Raw genomic sequence first — 20,606 nt, 5'->3', positions numbered from 1 at the left:
CTGGCCGGCCATGTGGCGAGGCTGAAGGGAGGAGCGGCAGCCGTGGCGTGGCGTGCCATGGCAGGGCTGTGGAGCGGGCAGCCGGCGCTGTGGGAGCGGCGGCCCGCCAAAGCACAACACCACGGCACCGGCGCGGCAGCGCCGCCGCCGCCGCACCCGACAGGATGAGGAAGTCCTCCACGCCGTCGCGGCAGGCCTCGTCGAAGAGCCACATGTACTGGCGTACCGCGTCGGCGGTGCCCTGGAACCACTCCTTGGTGGTGGTGGTCTGGCTGGCGGCCAGCACCTCCACAAAGCCGCGGCTGTTGTAGCCGCCGACGTTGGAGTTCTGCGGCAGGGGGCAGGCGCGGGGGCGGTGAGGGGGCATGGGAGCAAGCGGCTGGGGCTGGGGCTGGACAAGGCGGGGCCGAGGCGCGACGGGCAGAGGCACGAGTGGCGAGGCGAGTGGTGAAGCAGCAGGCGGCAGGCGGCAGGCGGCAGGCGGAGCAGGGGCAAGCAAGGCAGCAGGGGCAGGCAAGCAGGCGGCGGCGCACGTAGGCGGAGGAGAGGTGGCGGTTGAGTGAGGCGGAGTTGAACTGGGTGAGGCAGTAGATCTTGTTGACGCCTGCGGGGCAGGGGCGCATGGTGGGTGGTGTGTGGCGCGCGCAGGGGCCGGGCGCGCGAGCCGTCGCCTGGGCAGGGGACACGCCAGGCAGGAAGCCTCGCCCGCCCAGCCCTCCACGCCTGCCCGCTGCCTCGGCCCTCGCTTGCCCGCCGCTCCTGCCCCCTCGCGCAGCCGGCCCAGCGCCCACGCCCCCGATCCCCTCTTTTTGCCAGTGGACATGGGTCCACAGCACGCATCACACCGGCGCACGGCGGGCTAGCCCGCGCCACCCCGAGTTGGTGCAGCCCAGGCGCCGTCCGATGCCCACCTTGCACACACACACACACACACCTGAGTTGATGCAGTTGGAGACGGGAATGTCGATGAGGCGGTAGTTGGCGCCCAGGGGCACCGCGGGCTTGGCGCGCTTCTTGGTCAGCGGGTAGAGGCGGGAGCCGGCGCCGCCGCCAAGGATGATGCCCAGCACCGTCTGCGGCCAGACACGGGTGGGCGCGCGGCAGGCTCAGCAGCAGGGTTGCCACGCCGCCGGGCCGGGGCAGCCATCAACCAGGTCGCACGGCGGCCCCACGGCTGTGTCGTGACCACACACAGCAGCCGGCTGTGCGGCCAGCCGCAGCTGGCGACGCTCCCACCGGAGCGGTCAGCGAGGCTGGCTCCACGCAACCGTGTGAAGCGTGGCAAGGCTGCGCATCCCGGGCTGTTTCGGCTGCTCGCCTGCCCATCTGCAGCTGGCTGGCGCATGCCGCTGCGCCGTGTGGGCTGATGCGGCAGCGGGGTGCAGGCTGCGGCAGCGGGCGGGCGGCGGCGGCAAGCGCACCCGCGACATCTCCGTGGCACCAAACTCTGAGCCATTGGTGCTGACCGTGATTTTCTGGGCGTGGGCCTGTGTCTTGGCATCCACCTGAGCCACCGCCTGGGTGGGCTGGGCCACCTGCAGGAGCAGCCGGCCAAGGTGATTCGACACCTTGGCAGCACCCGGCAGGGCCCCACATGCCTGCGATCGGCACTCTTGGCGCACCTTGGGGCGAACAGTCTTGCGGCAAGGAGTCGGCACAGCCAGCTGCGACCCCCGCAGCGCGCTGGAGCGCGACGCCAAGGCTGCAGCAATGCGCAGGCGATAAGGGGGGTGAGCCAACGCGTGCCCTGGCGCCGCACATTGCCCTTCCCAGCAATGCCTAAAATGCCGGCCAACCCCCTTGCCTGCCGGCTGTGCGGTGAGCTCGGCGCAGCGCATGGTTCCCGCTACTGCAACCGCGCTGTGTGTGGAGCAGGCCCGCCGCTCAATTGACAGAACCGACAGATCAGCGAGGAGCGAATGCCGGCTGGGCCACACCGGCCCTCCAAGTGCTGATGGAGGCAGCACGGCTCAGCACAGCATGGTGCATCCCTGCTGCCGGCCCTGAGCCACCTGCAATCATTTTATGCAGTAAACCCGATGCTCCTGTGAGAATGCCGCTCCCTTAGCCCCTGCCGGGCTCCTGCCGGCACCTGCTGGCGGCGGGCGGGCAAGGCGGCAGCAACACCCAACTGGAGGCAACACCGGGCACAGCAGCTGCCAGCCAGCAACAAACTGTTTCATGCCATCCCCTTGCCCCATGTTCATTGCGACGCATCAGGCAGCCGGAACAGGGCCCGGGCATTGGCTGTGGTGATGCGCGCAGTCTGCTCTGGCGTCTCGCCGCGCGCCGCCGCCACCGCCGCCAGCACATGCGGCAGCAGCGCTGGCTCGTTGCGCTGGGGCCGCGACTTGCTGGGCGTGATGCTGCGGGGCGTCAGGTAGGGGCAGTCGGTCTCTATCAGCAGGCGATCATCTGCAGGGCAGGGACGAGGCATACCGCGAGAAGTGAAGAGGTGCACGGGGAGCGGGCACACGGGGCAAGCAAGGACCACGCAGGCACAGCAGAACGCGGCAAACGTTGTGGCATCGCTGCAGGGCGGAGACGCGGCGCGGCGCCAGCTGTGCGTGCCTGGGATGAGCGGGAGGAGGGCTGCCAGCTGGGCGCCGCCCCGCTCGGGCCGCTCGTCGCACACCCAACCCGTGATGCCGATGTGCAGCCCCAGCTCCAGACACGCCTCCAGCTCCTGCCGGCTGCCCGTGAAGCAGTGCACCACGCCGGGCACGGTGTGCCGGTGCGCCCTGCACCACCGGGCGCCGCAGTGCAGGGCACTCACGCCCCTCCCTCAGGGCTCGCCATCCCGCAAGCACACACACCCTGGCGCACCGCGGCCTCCCCAGCCCGATGCTCCTGTGCTCCGCCAGCAGGCCAGCGGGCCAGGTGCCACCAGCCCCCAATGCCCCGCCTTGCCCCTGGCCGGCCATGCGCCCCGCCGCACCGGTACCTGAGGATCTCGGCGAACCGCGGCCCCGCGTCGCGGCAGTGCATGAAGAGCGGCAGGCCCAGCTCCTCCGCGAGCTCCACCTGGGCGGCAAACCAGCGCTCCTGGGCGGCGGGCGGCGAGAAGTTGCGGTTGAAGTCCAGCCCCGCCTCGCCGACCGCCACGCACCGCGGGTCAGCCGCCAGCTGGCGCAGCGCGCTCAGCGTGGCCTCGCTGCAGTCCTGCGGGCGCCCAGCAGGCAGCCAGGGAAGGGGAGCCTCCCGCCTGTTAGGCTGGAGGCGCGCCTAGGCGAGGGCCACCAGCCTGCGTTTTCCTCCCTGCTTTCAGCCTGTGCCAACTACCTTGGCGTGGTGCGGGTGAACGCCTGCTGTGAAGTACAGGCTGTGCCGCCGACCCGCTGCAGAGTTGCACAGCTCCGCCGCCGCCGTCGCCGTGCGCACGCACGTGCCGGTGACGATGCAGGCTGCCACGCCCGCCCGCTCCGCCCGCTCCAGAACCGCCGCTCGATCCTGCGCCGGCAGAGGCAACCCCGCTCATCACCCATGCCGTGTGCTGCACCATCCATCACACCACATTCACCGCAACACGCTGCTCGCCTTTTCGAATGAGCGGTCCACTAAATTAGCACCAATGTCGATCGTGAGAGGTGCTTGCAGCAGGCAGCGCTCAACAAGTTGCCCTTGCGTGGGCCGGGTTCGAGGCTGCTGCTGCTGCGGTGCTGGCGCTGGCACTGGTGCTCGCAATGCTGAGGCGCCCTCCTGCCCTCGTACAGCCTCCGTGCTGCTGCTACCAGCTTCCCGCCCTGGCTGCGCTGCTGGCTGGACTTGCCGCCCGAGTCCCGCCGACCCTGATGCTGCCGCCGCCTCTGTTGCAGGACGCCGACGTCTAGATGGTGCCTCCCCGGAGCCTGAACTCATGTATCTATGACTTTCCGCACGAAGCTGAGCGCCGACACCGCCCTTGAGGAGCGCGATGCTGCGTTGCGAGATGAACATCTGCCAGTGGGTAGGTGGAGGCTCCCCTTTAGACTTCCTGGATCTTTTTCTGATCGGACGCAGTGAAACAACATGAATAAAGCAGAGGAGAATAAACCTGCTGTGATGGCCTGCTGGGCTCCTTCCTCCTGGCCTGTTGGTGGACCTGCGGCAATTCCATTTCCACGTCGATCACCATGTCGCTCGGCAGGGCTGTGCCCTGGGCCAGCTGGGCCGAATGGCGCCAAGTCGGCCTTTGGCTGCTGTCTGAGACGCCCGAGGAGGTGCAGCGGGGGCTGGACAGGGTGAGCGGGGACCCGCAGTCCGCACTGGGCACGCCGCCAGGCGCCATGCACGTCCTGGAGTGAGGCGTCACGGGCGCCGCCATTGCCGCCGCCGCCGCCAGCCCACTGCTGCCTGCTTCTTGCCTTGGCGGACGCAGGTGGTTGCATGGAGGACGCGCGGGCGTGTGCCTCTGGGTGTGGACAGCACCGCCTGCCTTGTGGAGGCCCGCCAGCACGACCGGGCCGCAGCGGGCGGCGACGGTAGTGCTGACGCGAGCGGCACCAGTGCGCCGCTGCCACCCGCCCACCTGGCGGCCAGCGAAAGCGAGCTGAGGCTGCAGTACGGGCTGGCGGTGGTGCGGATGGTCAACGGCATAGCCGACTCGTCGCAGCGAGGCCGCGTGGCGGCGTCTGTGGCAAGCTTGGCCGCGGTGGCAGGTGGGCGGGCCGGCGGCCGGGAGCGGGTCTTTGCGCGCGCTGGCCCCGTGCCAGCCTGCTGCTTTGCCTCCCACTGCTTGCTGCCTGAGACGTGCCTGGGGCTTTGCGCTCGCTGTCCCTGAGCTCCATGCTCGGCGTGGGCCGGCTGGATGCGCTGCTGCCTGCTCTCGCTCAACACTCCCGCTCACCCACCCGCCACTGCTCGCCCCGCAGGCCTGCCCCGCATCCTGGTGGACCTGCGCCACGAGGCCACACACAACGAGCTGCCCTCGCTGGCAGCCCTCAGGTGTGAACGGGGGCCGGCGCTGCGCGCAGCGACGCCCTGCACCCCTGCCTGCCCTCGCCCACGCTGCCGCGCACCCTTCCACAGTGCCACCCCCTGCCGGCCAGCCGCGCAGGCATGCATCCATGTAAGCAGCTCATCCGTGCCGCCGCTCACTCGTGGCTCCTGCCGCCTCTGCCGCCCCGTCGCTCGCTGTCGCAGGCTGGCCGCGCAGCACGGCCTGGCCTGGCTGCAGGCCAACTACTGGCAGCGGCAGAGCGACCACGTGCACGCGGCGGCCGACAGGGTCCAAGCCATGGTGCAGGCAAGCCGTGCGGCCTCCTGGGCCTGCGCTGCATGCTGGGAAAGCCGCACGCAGTTGCTGCTCGGCCTTCCCCTGGCAGCTCCTGCTGGGAGTTCCTGGGGAGGCTGGGAGGCGCTATGGCAGGCCTGGCGCTTGGCTTGCTCCGGTCGTCTGCGGCCCCAAGCTGCTGATGGCGCTGCCGCCCCCTCCCCTGCCCCCTGCAGGAGTACCTGCTGCTCCACCGGGCGGCGGCGGCCAAGGTGGCGGCCTCGGCGGCAGCAGCCGAGTCAGATGGCGACGACAGCGGGGAGGAGGAGGCGCAGGGCGGCAGCGCTCCGGGCGCGGCGGCGGCGGCAGCGGCCGCGGCAGCGGCCGCGCTCAGCACGGGGCGCAGGCGCGCGGGCGCGCCAGCTGCAGCCGCCTCTGCTGGCGGCGGCGGCGGCGGCGGCGGCGGGGCCGCTCTTAGCGCTTCCGCTGTGGGCGCAGGCGGCGCCTACCAGGCTGCGGATGCCAAGAAGCGGCGGCGGCAGCTGCTGGCGGAGCTCAGGTCTGCAGTGCCTCGCCCCGCGGCGGCGCTGCTGGCGGATGCACTGCTGGCAGCCACTGCCTCGCTGGCTGGCGCCAGCGACGCGGTGGCGGGCGGGGACGCCGAGGCAGCTGCAGGCAGGCCGCTGCAGGCGGCAGGCGGCACCGTGGGCGGCGCAGCTGCGGGGGATGCGGCTGTGGCAGACCGGGCACTGGCCGCCTGCATGGGACACCTGACGGGTCTGTGGCCCCAGCTGCCGCCGCTGCTGCTGCTTGGGGCTGTGACGCGGCTGGTGGCGGCGGCGGATGGAGCAGGGGCAGCAGAGGTGGCAGGCGGCGGCACTGCTGGCGAAAGCGAGGCCTCACTAGCGTCGCACCTCAGCTGGCTGCGCCGCCTGCTGCCCTGTGCCGGCGGCGGCCTGCTGGCTGCCTGCGGCAGCTGGAAGCCCAGCACAGACCTGCTGCGGCAGCTGCTGGCGGCAGCGCTGCCAGCCCAGGCCGCCGCGGCGCACCTGGCGGCGTGTCGGGCGTTGCAGCAGCCTGACGACAGCGGCAGCGGGGCCGGCGCCGGCGGCACCAGCCCGGCCGCAGAGGCGCTACAGCAGGCGGTCTCTCTGCTGCTTGCGTCTGCCAAGGCAACCCCCGGAGCGGCGGCGGCTGTGTCGGCTGCTGGCAGCCTGGTGAGCCTGGATCCGGCGGCAGCGGCGGCTGCCGACGCGGCGGCACCCCCTGGTGTCGACAGCGGCCCCCTGGAGCAGCTCACATCCGCAGCATGGCAGCAGCAAGACCTGCTGCAGCGCCTGCAGCAGCAGCAGCAGCAGGGGCCAGGCAGCGCGGCCGCCAAGCGTGCGGCTGGAGAGCAGCCGCGGGAGGCTGGGAGTGGCGGGGCGAAGCGGTGGCGGCGTGCTGCCAGCTGGCGACCGTGCGCGCTGGGCATGCTGCCCTGCGCAGCAGATCCCAACGGCCGACTGCCGCCGCTGGAGGCTCCGCCCCCGCTGCGCCTCCCGCCCGCCTTCCTGCAGCAGCAGGCTGCCGACACAGCTGCAGCCACCAGTGCAGCAGCAGCAGCAGCAGGGGCAGCGGCATGGGCGGGCGCGGGCGGCGGCTCCTCCCAGCAGCAGGCGGCCCTGGTGCGGGAGCAGCAGCAGCAGCTGGCAGAGGCGGCTGCGGCTCTGGATGCGGCGCCGGGCACCGCCAGGCCCTGGCCCGCAGTCGACCGCTTTGCTGCGGCTGCTGCCGCAACAGGCGAGGCCGAAAGCACGGCGGCGGAGCAGCAGGCAGCAGCTGGGGCGGTGCCGCCGCGCGTGCTGCTGCCGGCGCACTGCTCGCCCCTCATCTAGCCCTCGAGCTGCCGTGCGCTGCGCTGTCTAGGTTACACGGGATCAGGCAAGGGGGCAAGTTGGCAAGGGGGGCGGGTGTGTACAGTTCAAGGTACTGCTAGCAGTGGTTGCCGCGCTAGCGGAGCAGCGGCGAAGAGTCCCATGTAATCGACCCCACAAAAAAGATTCGCAAGACAGGGGGAGCGGGGGCTTGGGCTGGGGGGCGCCCGCGCCCGGCGGCGGGCGCCGGCGCAGGGCCGCAGCACGCGGGCATGCAAGCACAGGAGGCATGCCCTGCAGACGAAAATCGCAATCAAACGGGCAGACTGCGTGCCCGAGGGAGGGAGGTGCCCGGGGGAAGGGTGGGGCTGGAGGAGGCGTGGGCACCTGACAGGCCACAGAGAAAAGGACAGGCGGCCATCGGCCAGGGGTGGGGAAAAGACGATCTGCCGCCGCCGCCGCTGGGAACAGCGGGGCGTGCGGCGGGCGCATGTTGCTGCGGGGTGGGCAGGCATCTGTCCAGCGGGGGGGGCTGCTCCCGCGGCTACTGTGTGCAAAAAGACAATGCAAAGGCTTCTGACAGGGTGGGGCGGCGGAGCCCCGAGACCGAGGAAAATGAGGGGGGTCAGGATCCGGCAAACCAGGAAGGGGGGGATCAAATGGCGTCACGGCGCCTTACTGAGGGGTGGGGTGGCGGTTGGGGTGGGGCGAGCGCCGCAGGCTGGGGTGGGGCCGCTCGGTGCATTCGACACGCTAGCAAAGGGAGGGGTGGCGGAGCCGCCTGCGACGGCGGCCCGCGTGAGGGTGGTAGTAGCCGGCAACAAATACGAGGGCGGCGCCGTGCGGTGAAGGGGGGTCCAAGGGATGAAGACATGACTGACAAATGAGCGCCAGGGTAACTTGAAGAAAGAATTGAGGCAAGCAAGAGGGCGACCTGCCGCGGCGGCTTGGATGTTGGCCCCTGCGCGGCGGGGCGCCGGGTGGCCAGGGCAGGGTCGGTAGCGTTGGACCTCATTCGTTGCCTTTGCCCGCCCGCCAACACACTGCTGGAGGCGGCAAAGGGGGGTGGGGGGCGAGGGCGGGCGCGGGCGCCCGCCCCGCGCTCTCTCTTGTCGTTAAGAGCGCTCGCAAGGTGGGGCAGGTGTGGGTCGGCGGAGGGGAAAGCGTGTCGTGGGGTGCTGCTCTTTTGCGGTGCTAAAGACGTTGCTCGTTGGCGTTTCTGCTGGGACAGGGCAAAAAGGCCGGGGCGGTGGCAGCCGCTTGGGCAGCGGCCGCGCGTCGCCGGCTGGGCAGCGCCGGGGCTGGCGCTTGGGGCGGGCGCGCCGCCGCCTCAGAAGGCAAAGTTGAGGAGGTCTGCGGTGGGCATGAGGGCCAGCGCGTCATGCGCAATATCGGCGGGCGATGCGTCCAGGGGCGGCATGCCCATGGCCAGGTCGCCGCACAGGCCCACGCCCTCCTCGTCGTCGCTCAGGCTCACGTGGTCGCTGCCGCCGTCTGCGGGGCGGCAGGCGGGGGAGGGCAGGCAGGGGAGAGGGTGGGCTGGGGCGCCAGGGCGGGCTGGGCGTGGGAAGGGGGGAGGCGCGGCGACGGCGCGGGAAGGCAGGCAGGCAGGCGTGCGAGGGCGGGCGGAGCGGCGAGGGCGGGCGCGCGCAGCGCGGCGGCGGCGCACCCTGCTGGCCGCTGCACGCGGCGCCGGCGCTCTCGTGGCGCGACACCGAACCGCTGCTGGCCTTGGGCAGGAAGGCAGAGGCGGGCATGCCGCCGCCGCCGCCGCCGCCCTTGCTCAGCTCCACCCTGCGGGGCAGGCGCCGGGCGGCGAAAGAGTCAGCGCCGCAGCCCGCCCAGCCGCGCGCAAGCGCGCACGCGCCAGGCTGCCAGCCAGCGCACACGAGCCCAGAGCTGAGAGGCGCCGCACCTGAGGCGCTCATTCTCCATCTTGAGAGCGCGGTTCTCCATTTCCAGGCTCTTCATGTAAGCATTCTTGCGCTGGCGGCTGCAGGCGGGGCGGCAGCGGCAACAGCGGCGGCATGGTCGAGGAGCAGAAGCCAGACAAGCAGGCGGCAGTGTGGGCAGCGGCGCAAGGGTGCGCAGCCGCCTGGCGTCCAAAACCCTAACCGCCGCGCCCGCGCTCGGGGCCTGCCGCCGCCCCGGCGGCAGCGTGCCGCATCAGGTGCGGGAGCAGCAGGCGGGGGCCGGGCTGGGCAACAGCGGCTGGCTGCGAGCGCAGGCAAGCGTGGCCACGGAGCAGCGGCGCACCTGCGCTGCGCCGACTCGCGCCGCCGCTTCTTGATGCGCTCCGTCTGCTCCTCCACCTCCTCCTGGGACCTCACGCTGCGCTTGCCCATCAGCATGGGGGCCGGCACGGGCAGCGAGCCCGCAGCGGCTGCGGCCGCGGCCGCCACCTGCTGCTGCGCCGCCAGCATCTGCTGCTGCTGCTGCTGCTGCAGCATCGCCTGCTGGTACATCTGCGCGGCTGCGGGGTAGGCCTGCGGGTTCTGCATGATGGCAGCCTGGTGCTGCATCACGGCCTGGAACTGCAGCTGCTGCACGGGGTTGGCGGGGTTGGCGGGGGCCGCAATGGGCACCGCGGCCGGGGGCGCCACCGGCAGGACGCCCTGGGGGCCGGCCGGCACGCACAGGGCCTGCCCCATGACCACCGTGTTGCTGGCGTCGGCCGTGGGGGCCGCCGCGCAGCTGCTGACCGGCGAGGGCTTCTCGGCTGCTGGGGCGGGCGCGTTGTTGCCGCTGAACAGGGCCAGCAGGGCCAGGTCTGCGGCGAGGGCGGCAGGGCGCGCCGGCCGGTCAGCTGGGCAGCCCGGGAGCCGCGCAGAGGGCCCCTCATCTCGGCAGCCCCCGTCATGCCCCATGCCCTGAGTAACCGGCCCCTGCGCACCGTTGGCGTCCAGGTCTTCGGTTCCATGCTCAAACAGCACGTCCAGGTCCAGCGGAGCCTCCAACTTGAGGTCGGGCGGCTGGGCAGCGGGGCCACCGGCCGGTGGGGCCCGCACAGTGAACCTACACATGGCTGGGGGCTGCCTAGGGGCTCTGGGGTTCTCGAAAAGTGAGGAGCCGGCCGGCCGCCTAACAATTTGACATGCGTCATGCAATCCGGCCAGATCGGCAAGCGACTGCCGAGCCCTCCAGTACGCAGGTTTCGGCGCAAAAACAGGCCTAGAAGGTCAAGCAGAGGCATAAGAAGCGGCGGGAAGCGCCATATTCCCTGCCCGTCGCCCCACCCCCGCCGCCGCTGGCACTCCGCCGCTGGCGACAGCCGCCGCTCCTGCACCCGCTGCAGCTCTCACAGCCCAAAGTGCTGCCGCCACTTGGCCACAGAGGCGGGGTCGTAGGACGAGGGGGTGGCCACGGGCCCAGCTGTGCCTGGGCCGTCATCGGGAGCCGGCAGTTGACCAGAGCCGTCGCCGCCGCGCCCGCAATGCCACAGGCTCGCGTCGCCTTGCACCGCCTGGTCCGCCTGCTGCCCCTGCCGTTGCAGCGCCAGCCGCTGCGCATGCTGCAGCTTTACCTTGGACAGCGCGGTCCCCCCCTTGGGTTCCCCCTGCGGTGGCAGGGCAGCGGCAATCAATGCGGTGGAAGGGCAGCGGCAACAGCCATATGGCTGTGTACGCGGTGCGGCTGCCTGAAAGCATGGTCTGCGCGCTTGCCAGCGCCCACCTGCTGTGCCTGGGACGCCCTGCCGCTGCTACCCCTGGCGCTGCTGCCCCTGCCCGTGGCGCCGCCGCTGCTCAGGCGGGGCGGCACCAGCAGGAACGCGGCGGTGGGCAAGTCATCCTGCGTAACGCTGGGCGGGGCGGAGGGAGGCCGCGAGTAGGCCAGCCGCGGCGGCGGCCGCTGCTTGGAGGCGGTAGAGGCGCGGCGTGCTGCCGCGGCTGCCGCCGCCGCATCCTTGGGCCACCAGTCGGGGTAGACAGCGGGGGCTGGCTTGGCCCTGGCCCTGGGCAGCGGGGCGGCAGCCCGCGGTGTTGCTGCCGCCGCTGCTGCTGCTGTCGCTGCCGCAGGGTCGCACTCTCTGGGGGTCAGGCGCAGCGAGCGTGGAGCCGTGCTGCGGGCGGCCCCGCCGCCGGCAGCCGCCTGGCCCTGCATGGGGCACAAAGCCATGAGGAGCAAGGTGTGGCACACAGGCCTGAGGAGCGAACAGACCCTTGCTGGTTGCAAGCCACTGCCCCTCCAGGAGCATGAGCGGCTGCCTGGCCGTCTCAACCCACCGCGCGCCCGCCGCTGCCTCCGCCGCCGTGTCGGTTTGGGTCCAGCTCAGCCAGGAAGCCGCCCACGTCTGCCTCCAGAGACTGAAACTCGGAGCGGATGCGGGGCAGGGCCGCGCCCAGTGCCGCCTCGGCATGCAGGCGCCGGCTGGCCTCGTGCAGCTGCGCCAGCTCCAGCGCGGGCTGGCCGGGGAAGTCGCGCTGGAGGCAGAGCACGCCGTACTGCGGGCGGCACAGGCACGAGCAGACGCTCGCTGTGAGTGTGGTGATGGTGGCTGCTTCGGTTCCCAGCGAGCAGGCAGCGCCCAGCTCCGGTCTGCTGGAGGATGCCTCAACGCAGGCGGGGGCAATGCTTTTGGCTGCCTGGCAGGCATGCTGGGTGCCACTGGCGAGGAGCAAGGCAGGCGCAGCCGCCCTCACCAGCAGCGTGGCCTTGACCACCTCGGGCCACCGCTCAGCGTTGTGTGACAGCAGGTAGCCCCTCAGCGTGCGGTTGGTCAGCAGCTGCGCGTGCTGCACCGAGTCCTGGAACCAGCTGGGCCAGGGATGGTCGCCCGCGCGTGCCATGGCTGCGTGTGAAGGGGCGCAGCGCACTCTGGGCGATGGGAGACCCGACCGCCTGGCGGTCAACGGCGGGGTTGTTGCTGCCGCTGCCGGGCAAGCCCGGCCGGCTGGTGGCTGCAGACGACCTGGATTCCCAGATGGGGCGCTGCAACGGGCACCCGCCACGCTGCCAGGCCGAGAGCCAGGAGCACCGACAGGCTTCAGTCAACAGCAAGGCGCAGGCTCCGCGATGCCCGCAGAAAGGTCTGGCCGACTGCTGGAGCGGGACGCCGATGGCAAATTGGTGTCCCAAGGCCCTGAGGCGCCCAAACCACATGCAGCCAGCAGGTGGAAGGGAAGGGAGACGTGGCTTCATCTGTCGTGGCTCGCCGGCCTTCTCATGCGTTCTCTCCCAGGTCCGATCGTGCAGTGAGCCGGTTGGACGTGAGCCTGCGCGTGGCTAGTCACCGGCGCCCCCAGCCCCGAACCCTTCGCCTGGCGGCCCTCTGACAGCCTTTCGCGGCACCATGAGCGGCAAGGCGGTCATCAAGGCGGCCCAGGCAAGCGATATGTCCACTGCAGGGCCTGCCCGCAGCACCCGCCTCCCCCCCTGCCGGACTTGCTGGCCGCAGGCTCCGCAACAGCGTGCAGCAGCAAGCATGGCCGCAGAGCCGAGGGATACATGCGCCCCGCCAGCCAGCGGGCAGGCTGCAGCGGGGCTGCTGGCGCAGCGGGCCCACGCCGGGTGACGTCAGGTGCTGAAGGCGCCTTGCCGCGTGCTGGCTGCCTGCAGATGTTCACCAAGACCGGCCAGGCCAGCCGTGTCAGCGTGGTCAAGGAGATTGCCATTGGGCTGACCCTCGGCACCGCCCTGGGCCTCTACTGGCAGACGTGAGTGCGCTGGGGGCTGCAGGGAGCCCTCCGCGTGTGGGCGGGGCGGCACCTCCTGCACTGCGCAGCACCATGGCTGAAACCGCTTGCTGCTGCAGCACGGCTGAGCGCAGCAGGCTTTGCTGCTGCCCATGTTGCAATTGAGCCCCGCTGGGGCGCAACGTGCGGCCCCCCAGCTGGGACCTCTGCCCGCTGACTCACCATGCTTGGGCCCCCCTGCCCCCTCCCCCTGCCCTGCAGAATCCACTGGGACATGGCCAAGAAGGTGCGCTTGCCGGCTGACTGCGCTGCAGCCAGGAAACGCAGTCATGGACCACGGCCGCGCGTGCCGCCGTGCCTTGCTGTGCTGGTGGGAACGCCCTGAGCTGACTGCGACGGCCACCGCGCCGTGCCCATGCCTGCAGTGGGAGAACTTCTACAAGGCAGAGGAGCTGAAGCGCCAGGCGTAGGAGCCAGCCCTGCGCTGCCGTGCGCCGCGGACGCCTGGGCGACGCCGCCTGGCGGCTCGCCTGCCCCTTGCCCCACGCCGCAGCCGCGCCCGCTGCGCGGCACCCTCGCGGCTGAGCCGCGGGCCCTGTGCCCCAGCTTGCGCGCGCCCTCCCCTTGCCCCAAACACTGCCCAGAACTGCCGCATCACACAAGAGACTCGCACCGCGTCCTTGTTGCTTCGCTGCTAGTGTAACCCTTCCACCGTGTCGCTGGCATGGGGTGCGCCTGCTGGACGAGTGCTCAGCTGACAGCGGCAGCCAGGCTCCTGCTGGGGTGGCTGACTGGAGTGGAGCAGCGTCAGCGTGTTCTGAGCATCAGCACCGGGGGGCCTACATGCAGCAGCGCAGCAGGTCATGGCATGGCAGCGCTTCCAGGCACCCGCGCCGTCAGTCCAGGTAGGTCTTGAAGCTGCCCGCCAGCAGCAGCGAGCCCGGCAGCGGCCCCGCGCAGGGCGCCAGGTAGGTGATGGTCCCCTTGGCGGCATCCACGTCCTGCACGTAGATGAAGCCAGCCACGTTCACTGCGGTGTTGGGGGGAGGGAGGGGGCAGGGAACAGGGGGAGGAACGGAGCTGAGTTGGGCGGGGCTGAGCTCGGGAGGGGTGGGGTGGGTGATGAGGGTGAGGTCGGGTGGATGGCAGCAGGGCTGGTGCCGCCAGGAGGGCTGTGGAGAGCGGCGGCATGAGGCAGGTAGAGGAGCGGGGCGGCAGCCCTGCAAGCACACATGCACGCGGCGCGTCCCCGCCGGGATGTGCGCCCGCGCCGCCTGGCCCCTGCAGCCCCGCCCGCCGCCCCACGCACCCGACAGCAGCAGCTCGGGCTGGGGAGCGTGGCTGACAGCCAGCAGCGTGTAGAGCAGCTCTTGGGGGTTGGTGATGCGGCTGAGCTTCAGCGGGTCGGCCACAGACGCCGCGCCTGCGCACACGCGGGCCGGGGCAGGGCAGGCGGCGAGGTGCGCGGCTCAGCATCATGCAGACGCTACCAAACAGCGCCGCCGGCGCCACCGGCAGCTCGGCAAGCGCTCACCGATGGGCAGCGCGGAGGAGGGCGCCCGCGGGCCGCCGCCGACCCGATACACCTGCAGGTCTTCAAACCGCGCCGTCTGGCTGGCGGGGCTGAGCTCCTGCAGGGCAGGCAGGAGGGCCGTGGCGGTGGTGGGGCCGCGGCCACGACGTGCTGCTCGCGCAGAACGAGGCAGGCGGTGAGTGGGCATCGGCCCACCCACGCCCCCCTCCTCCCAGCGACAGGCAGCCCATCCCCACCGTGGTGCATGAACACACACCGCACCCACCTTTCTATTGCCGTAAAAGTACTCCTCCACCCGCACTTTGCGCGCCTGCTGCCGCAGCTCCCGGGACCGCACCACCACGCCGCCAGACCGCGGCAGCTTGAGCACCTGTGGGCACACAGGCGGCGGCGGCGTTGGCATGGCAGCGAGGGACCACCAGAGGCAGGGCAGGGATGCGGCGCCCGGGGATCCAGCAGGTGCGGGAAGAAAGCAGGTGCCTGCCGGGGTGTTTGCCCGGCTGGGTCCCGCCGGTGACACCAACCCTGCCCTGCCCGCCCTGACGCACACACCTGGATGACGGGGTCTGTTTTCTTGAGGTCTGTGCTGAGCTGGCTGTACAGCCGCTCATCCCCCACCACCAGCACCACCCCACACTTGAGCGCCTGCAGGCGGCGCAGCAGGCGCAGCAGGCGCAGCAGGCGCAGCGAGATAAGAGGCAGTGGAGGCACGGTACGGGACATGCCAGACTTGGATGCTTGCTGTGGCTGGCGGTCTGCACAGCAACACAGGCATCTTTCTTGCCTGCACCGTGTGCTTCAGCAGCTCGTAGCCCAGCTCCACAATCCAGCCCATGCTGTTCACAAACAGGCCCGACGCCCGCACCTGCGGGGCAGAGGCAGGGTGCACCCAGGGTGGGTGTGCCGGCGCAGCAGGTGTGGGCAGTACACACGCAAGAGGTGTGCGGGCAGCATTGAAGGGGCAGCGCCGCTGCAACATGGGCCCCCACCTGCGCATCGCTCTGCGCCCGCAGCTCCAGCACATGCGCTAGCCGCTCCACCAGGTGTCGGTACAGGTCGGGGTTGTCTGCAGGAAGGGTGGTGGCGGTGGTGGCGGTGGCGGTGGCGGTGGTGGTGGTGGTGGTGGTGGTATGTGGGCCCAGCCAGGCAGGCAGGGCAGGAGCGGGCAGGGCAGGCAGCCCATGCAGGTCGCCGCCGCCGCCGCCTCCACGCATGGGCTCGGGGCAGGGGTCACCACCAGGCCGCCCCTGCCCAGCCCAGCCAGCGTCAGCCAGCGCCGTGCCCTGCGCCGCGCCCGACCTGAGGGCGAGGGTGTGCCTGTGTAGTAGACCAGCGGCGCATCCGTGGGCAGACCATCCTCGATGTCCACCGGGGCCTCCACTGCAGCAGGGCAGGCAGGCAGGCAGGCAGGCAGCAGCTAAGCAGCAGCGCCAGGCAGCAGCAGCGGCTATACGGCCACGCTGCCAAGCCAGCAGCACAAGCCCTTCGCCGCGCAGCGCCCGCAGCGCCCGCGCCTCACCTGGTGTGGCGGCGATGCACCCTGGCACTGTGATGCTGCCCTGGCCGATGTCCATGTCGGCAAAGGTGGGGGCCCACCCCGCCCGCACAGCGTAGTTGAGCAGAATCTTGCACAGGCTGCTCTTGCCCACGTCTGGCGGGGCAGGGGAGGGGCGAGCGGGGGCACGGGCAGCGGGTGGGGTGAGCGGGCGAATGAGGTGGGCAAGCACGCCATGGGTGCGGGCAAAGAAGGAGCAGGCAGGCGCCCAAGGGAGACGCCCCAGCCGGCGCCGCGCTGCGCTCACCGGTGGGCCCCACCACAAACGTGCGCGGCCCCTCCCCCTTGGCCTTGAGCGCCTCCTGCCGCCGCGCATCCAGCACGTCGTGAATGTTGAGGTAGTGAGGCATGGGGGTCTCCTCTGAGGTGTACCTGCAAGCGGCGACGGCAGGAGCAGGGGGGCAGGCAGCAGCGGCGCCGGCTCAGCACGGGGGTGGCGGCCGGGGACGAGGGGCGTGGCAGCCAGGGAGCAGCTTGCCTCGCCGCCCCAGCGGGAAGCAGGGAGGCAGGGAGGCGCATGCGCAGGGCGGGGCATGCAAGCCTGCAGGCAGCGCAGGCAGCGCCGGCCTGGATGTGCGGGCAGCGGTACCGGCAGCCCGAGCATGCGTGGCGCCCCGCCCCTCACATGATGTCTGGCTGCCCCTCCATCGCCAGCGTGCACCCCTGCCAGGAGTAGACGGCCACCTTCTGGCCGCCGATGGTCACCCGCTCCCCCAGGTCCAGCGCCGTGCCAAACACCTCCGCCTGCCCCGACACCAGCTGCAGGGGCGCGGGGCGTGGCGCTCAGGGCTTGAGCTCGCATGTTTGGGACGTGGGTGCCTGCCAGCGCCGCCCCTGTGCTAAACGACTGTGTGCTGCTCGGCGAGCCGCGGCGGGGCTCTCCCCCGCGGGCCGCCAGCTCACCTGCAGGTGCACCTGCTTGCCCCAGTCCACCTCCATGCGCAGCTCATGGTTCTGCAGGGGGCGGGAGGCCACTGGCAAATGGGAACTGGCCGCAGCAGAAGCGCCGCCGTCGCCAGCACCCCGCCACCGCCGCCGCTCACCGCTTCTAGTGTGATTTGCTGAGGGCCGCTGCCGCCGTCTCCGTCCATCTTGCTGCTTGACGCTGCTCTGAGTACGCCTGAATTGCGCCGGCAGGCAAGATGGCGACGGGCAGTGGCAACTCGAGGGCGGGGCAGCGCTGCTGAAGATGGAGCGGCGATCGCAGATGGCATGAATAACGGGGCAGGCGGCTCTCCAGAGGCTCCACATGCAGGAGGGGGCTGTACAGTTTTGGGTACGGCACTGACTTTCGGCAGGGTGCAACGGAGGCCCAGCTGAAGAGTTTCTGGAAGCACCCTGGTGTGCAGCGCTCACTCGAAGCTGTTGCAGACGGCAGCTCGAACAACGACACTGTCCCTTGCCGGCATGCATCACATGCCCCGCCAACCTCCCGTTTGTTTTCCTTCAGGGTGCAAGCCTTGCAAACACAGGTTGCCACATGGTTCCAATCAACCAAGCACAGCAGTTCACTCTGGCAGCTCTGGCACCTCTGCCTCGCTGCCCTCGGCAGGAGCCTCTCCCAACAGCCGCAGCGGCTCGCTCTTGCTGGGGGCTGTCACCACCACTTCAGCTGAAAAGTCCGCCACCTCTTCCTCGCCCACGACCTCGCCAGCAGCGCAGTTCAGCGGGGCACCCGCCCCAGCCTCCTTCCCGCCCGCTGCAGGAATGCCGTCGATGTGCTGGGCAGGGCTGGCAGCGTCGGCTGCAACCTTTGCATCCAGCTGCTCGCCGCCGTCCGCAGCAGGTGTGGCTGCTGGTGGGCTGGCGGGAGCTGCAATCTCTGCCTCTGGCTCCTCTGCCGCCCTGAACACATCGGCTGCACCAATCTCCTCCTCCACCACCTCCTCCTCTGCCTCTGCTGGTGCAACAGGCTTCTCCTCCACAGCCTCTCCCGCCACGGCCGGTGCCTCCCCCACTGTCTCCTCTGCGGGGGCAAGCTCTGCCTCCTCCGCTGCCTCCTCAGCAGCAGCGGGTGCCTCCTGCACTGCCTCCTCCACAGCAGTAGGCTCCTGCTCCACTTCCTCCGCTGCTGCGGGAGGCTCTGCTGCATTGGCAGGCGCCTGCTCCGCCACAACAGGCTCTGCCTCCTCCGCCTCTGGAGCATCCTGTGGTGCAGCAGGCTCTGCTGCCTCAGCGTCCTGTGCTGCGGCAGGCTCCGCTGCCTCTGGCTCCTCTGCTGCGGCACACAGCACAGATTCTGCAGTCACAGGCTCTGCCTCCTGTCCTGCAGCTGCCTCGACGGCCGCCTCCACCTCTGCCGCGGCAGCAGCAGGAGAGGTGGAAGCATCCGTCTGCACCTGGCTACCGCTGCTCTCTGGACGCGGCGTGGCCTCTGCTTCGGCGCAGGCATCAACAGTATCAGGAAGGCTGTCCTCTGGCAGGGCGGCGGTGGCGGCGGCGACGAGGCTGCCGGCAGCTGGCGGGGCGGCGGCTGGCAGCGACACGGCTGTCGCCTCCTCCCTGCTGCTGCTGCTCCCAGCTCCATTGATGGTGGGCTGCCCGCTCTCCTGCCCGTCTGCCGATCCTGCGTCCACCTGTAAGCGGCAAAAAGTGTCGGTGGTTCGACTCCACGTCCCGAGCGAGCCGCTCGCATCAGTTCCTTTCAAACCGATCCCTTAATTCACTCACCACGGCCACAAGCTCCGCTGCCAAAAACTTCAGCGCCTCGGCTGGAGTGGGTTTCTTGTTGGAGCTGGAGAGCACGAGTTTCGTCAGGCACTTTGCAATTGTGGGCCCCACGTCCTGCAGCAGCGCCTTGAGGGCCGCCAGCCGCTCCTGCACCTCGAGCGTGGTGAGTGCAGCGGTGACCATGTGACCGGCAATGTTTGACCGGGCGGCGAGAAGCAACGGTGTGGCCCCAACAGCACCTGGTGCTCAAGGGGACAGCATTGATCGAGCAAACGCCGGACGGGCTACGGGCCTCATGCAGAAGGAGGCCACAGCACGCACGCCATGCCGCCCATTGGCAGCACGCCACCGCCATCGCCCTCTGTGTTGATTCATGGTGGATCCAGAGTTTGCAGGCAGCACGAATAATTGGAGAACGAATCGGGAAAATGCAGTGAATAACAGTAACATCAATGTGTAGACAGAGAGGTGGGGTAGCAGAGAGCGGGGCAGCAGAGAGCGGGGCAGCAGAGAGCGGGAAACATGAGCGCAGCGGACGCACGACATCTCTCACGGCCACCAGCGCGGGCAGCATCAGCGAGCCTTGTCAGTAGAGAGACAGGGAGTTCAGCCAGCGCCGCCGCAGGGAGGCGATCGTGTAGTCGAAGGCGCGGCCGCCCAGGTGCCGCTCCCAGCTGAAGGCCTCTTTGTACCGCACCACGCCCTCCAGCAGCTCCCTGTACTGCTCATCAGTCACGCTGCGCGCATGGAGGCCAGGAGCAGGGCGGTGAGGAGTGGAAGGAGTGGCAGACACATGCGGCAGGCACAGCAGGCACAGCAGGCACAGCAACGGCAGCGGCACCAGGCGTGCGCACACCTTCGCAGGGTCTCCCGCAGCTGAGGCAGGTCCTCGTTGCTCAGGCGCAGGCTGAAGGTCTCGTAGGGCAGGACCTGCGGGCATGGATCGGGTGATGTGGACGGGAGAGCGCCATGGGCCTTGCGCACGCAACCATGGCGGGCAGCTGGAGCAGCAGGCGCCTCCACCAGGGGCCCGCCGCAGGGCCGCCACGCCAAGCTGGCCGCAGTGCGGCATCAAGCCAGCCATGCATCCAACCACCCACCTCCTCGTACGGTTGAAACACATGCTCCTGGATCACCACCGGCACACAGCCGCCCAGGATCGACTGATGCAGCCGCATGCCTGCACGGCGTCAGCGGCAGCAGCCAGCCTCGACAAGTGAGCGACGCAGACCCGGGCCCAGCCCACCACCGCCAGCCTGCCGGCCCACTCACCAAAGCCGTACCCCCAGGGCGCCAGGCAGAACTTGGCTTCCCGGAACCCAGCTGGGTAGTTGTTGACGTATCCCCCAGAAAACTGCGGTTGCTTGCAGGCAGCGCCGGGACGCGGCGGCGGCGAGTGGCAAGGGTAGCAGGGCAACAGCTCGCTGGCAGCTGCCCCACAGCAGCCTGCCGAGTGCACTTGGCAGCGTGCCTGCTGCCGCCGCATGGCTCACACTGAACTCTGGGTCGTTCCACTGTGCCACCAGCTCCGAGAGAATCAACCGCGTCCTGCCCCTGCACACACACACACACACACATTACAATACACCAAGGGAGCGAGTGTGGGCCAAGGTGAGCGCGGTAGGCGGCAGGCGGCTGCGATCGTGTGGCATGGATGGCCGGTGCATGCCAGACAGAGAGCCCAGCTTGCCCTACTCACGAATACACATTGTCGTCGGTGCGGATGCTGCCGGCAAAGAAGAAGAGCCTGCAGGATGAAGGGGCAGGCATGAGGCCGACAAGCAACAGCATCCGCACATGAAAGCAGCAGGCCATGGTGCCATGCCTGTGCGCCCCAACCGGCAGCCAACCAGCCAGCCCAGGGCAGCGACAGCGGGGCGCCGGTGCCAGCCTTGGGCAGCAGGGTGCCTCTCCGCCTCCTCTGCTTGCTTGCCTCTTCTTCTCCCCCAGGTGCTCCTCAGCCGTCATGTGGCGAGTGGCGTTGTAGAATCGGTTCCTTTCCTTGTCGTGCGGCACCGCCACAATGTCCCTCAGCGGGTTGTAGCACCCAAACTCTGCGTGCGCAGCATTCCAGCAGGCCCGGCAGGCACATTGGGCCGAGGCGTGGTGGGTGGGAGGCTTGGTGACGACCAGCCCAAGTGCCGGCCTTGCTGCCCCCCCCCCCACC

At 70.3% G+C, this 20,606-nt stretch overlaps 7 protein-coding genes across 7 annotated transcripts in view; 1 reads left to right on the top strand and 6 right to left on the bottom strand.

The window, feature by feature from the left end:
• Positions 1-1,838, bottom strand: part of CHLNCDRAFT_56519 (hypothetical protein) — a gene marked incomplete at its 5' end in the record, with an annotated part of 4,509 nt that extends 2,671 nt beyond the window's left edge. Inside the window, 6 exons of the mRNA XM_005851735.1 lie at positions 129-328; positions 534-604; positions 935-1,073; positions 1,422-1,535; positions 1,623-1,702; positions 1,760-1,838. Coding sequence (XP_005851797.1) covers positions 129-328; positions 534-604; positions 935-1,073; positions 1,422-1,535; positions 1,623-1,702; positions 1,760-1,838 — 683 coding nt within the window. The remainder of the gene's footprint in view (positions 1-128; positions 329-533; positions 605-934; positions 1,074-1,421; positions 1,536-1,622; positions 1,703-1,759) is intronic.
• A 2,274-nt stretch (positions 1,839-4,112) lies between these two features.
• CHLNCDRAFT_133236 (hypothetical protein) lies at positions 4,113-7,068 on the top strand (the record flags this gene model as incomplete). The annotated part of the gene is made up of 5 exons (XM_005852070.1): positions 4,113-4,279; positions 4,405-4,637; positions 4,851-4,923; positions 5,122-5,218; positions 5,428-7,068. The coding sequence occupies 5 exons, from the start codon at positions 4,113-4,115 to the stop codon at positions 7,066-7,068; spliced, it is 2,211 nt and encodes a 736-aa protein (XP_005852132.1).
• Positions 7,069-8,377: 1,309 nt separating this feature from the next.
• Positions 8,378-10,070, bottom strand: CHLNCDRAFT_133235 (hypothetical protein; the record flags this gene model as incomplete). The annotated part of the gene is made up of 5 exons (XM_005851734.1): positions 8,378-8,541; positions 8,717-8,841; positions 8,963-9,040; positions 9,304-9,817; positions 9,941-10,070. 5 exons carry the CDS (start codon positions 10,068-10,070, stop codon positions 8,378-8,380), a joined length of 1,011 nt encoding a protein of 336 aa, XP_005851796.1.
• A 275-nt stretch (positions 10,071-10,345) lies between these two features.
• Positions 10,346-11,834, bottom strand: CHLNCDRAFT_133234 (hypothetical protein; the record flags this gene model as incomplete). Its single annotated transcript, XM_005851733.1, has 4 exons — positions 10,346-10,603; positions 10,720-11,142; positions 11,271-11,489; positions 11,688-11,834. 4 exons carry the CDS (start codon positions 11,832-11,834, stop codon positions 10,346-10,348), a joined length of 1,047 nt encoding a protein of 348 aa, XP_005851795.1.
• A 1,673-nt stretch (positions 11,835-13,507) lies between these two features.
• Positions 13,508-16,831, bottom strand: CHLNCDRAFT_33545 (hypothetical protein). The gene is made up of 13 exons (XM_005851732.1): positions 16,813-16,831; positions 16,673-16,723; positions 16,395-16,528; positions 16,017-16,141; positions 15,734-15,865; positions 15,514-15,594; positions 15,204-15,280; positions 14,999-15,079; positions 14,767-14,859; positions 14,480-14,584; positions 14,215-14,311; positions 13,990-14,103; positions 13,508-13,710 (listed from the first exon to the last, which is right to left on the bottom strand). The coding sequence occupies exons 2-13, from the start codon at positions 16,706-16,708 to the stop codon at positions 13,577-13,579; spliced, it is 1,209 nt and encodes a 402-aa protein (XP_005851794.1). The 5' UTR covers positions 16,709-16,723; positions 16,813-16,831; the 3' UTR covers positions 13,508-13,576.
• A 446-nt stretch (positions 16,832-17,277) lies between these two features.
• Positions 17,278-18,622, bottom strand: CHLNCDRAFT_133231 (hypothetical protein; the record flags this gene model as incomplete). Its single annotated transcript, XM_005851731.1, has 2 exons — positions 17,278-18,345; positions 18,440-18,622. The coding sequence occupies 2 exons, from the start codon at positions 18,620-18,622 to the stop codon at positions 17,278-17,280; spliced, it is 1,251 nt and encodes a 416-aa protein (XP_005851793.1).
• Positions 18,623-19,025: 403 nt separating this feature from the next.
• The window catches only part of CHLNCDRAFT_133230 (hypothetical protein), a gene marked incomplete at both ends in the record, with an annotated part of 4,921 nt that continues 3,340 nt past the window's right edge, over positions 19,026-20,606 (bottom strand). The window contains 8 exons of the mRNA XM_005851730.1: positions 19,026-19,176; positions 19,296-19,369; positions 19,540-19,619; positions 19,712-19,793; positions 19,933-19,993; positions 20,139-20,186; positions 20,290-20,330; positions 20,456-20,493. Coding sequence (XP_005851792.1) covers positions 19,026-19,176; positions 19,296-19,369; positions 19,540-19,619; positions 19,712-19,793; positions 19,933-19,993; positions 20,139-20,186; positions 20,290-20,330; positions 20,456-20,493 — 575 coding nt within the window. The remainder of the gene's footprint in view (positions 19,177-19,295; positions 19,370-19,539; positions 19,620-19,711; positions 19,794-19,932; positions 19,994-20,138; positions 20,187-20,289; positions 20,331-20,455; positions 20,494-20,606) is intronic.

Source organism: Chlorella variabilis, assembly GCF_000147415.1.
Source record: "Chlorella variabilis unplaced genomic scaffold CHLNCscaffold_1, whole genome shotgun sequence".
NCBI lineage: Eukaryota > Viridiplantae > Chlorophyta > Trebouxiophyceae > Chlorellales > Chlorellaceae > Chlorella > Chlorella variabilis.
Note: the sequence above shows the minus strand (reverse complement) of the source record. Positions and strands in the feature narration are given on the sequence as shown.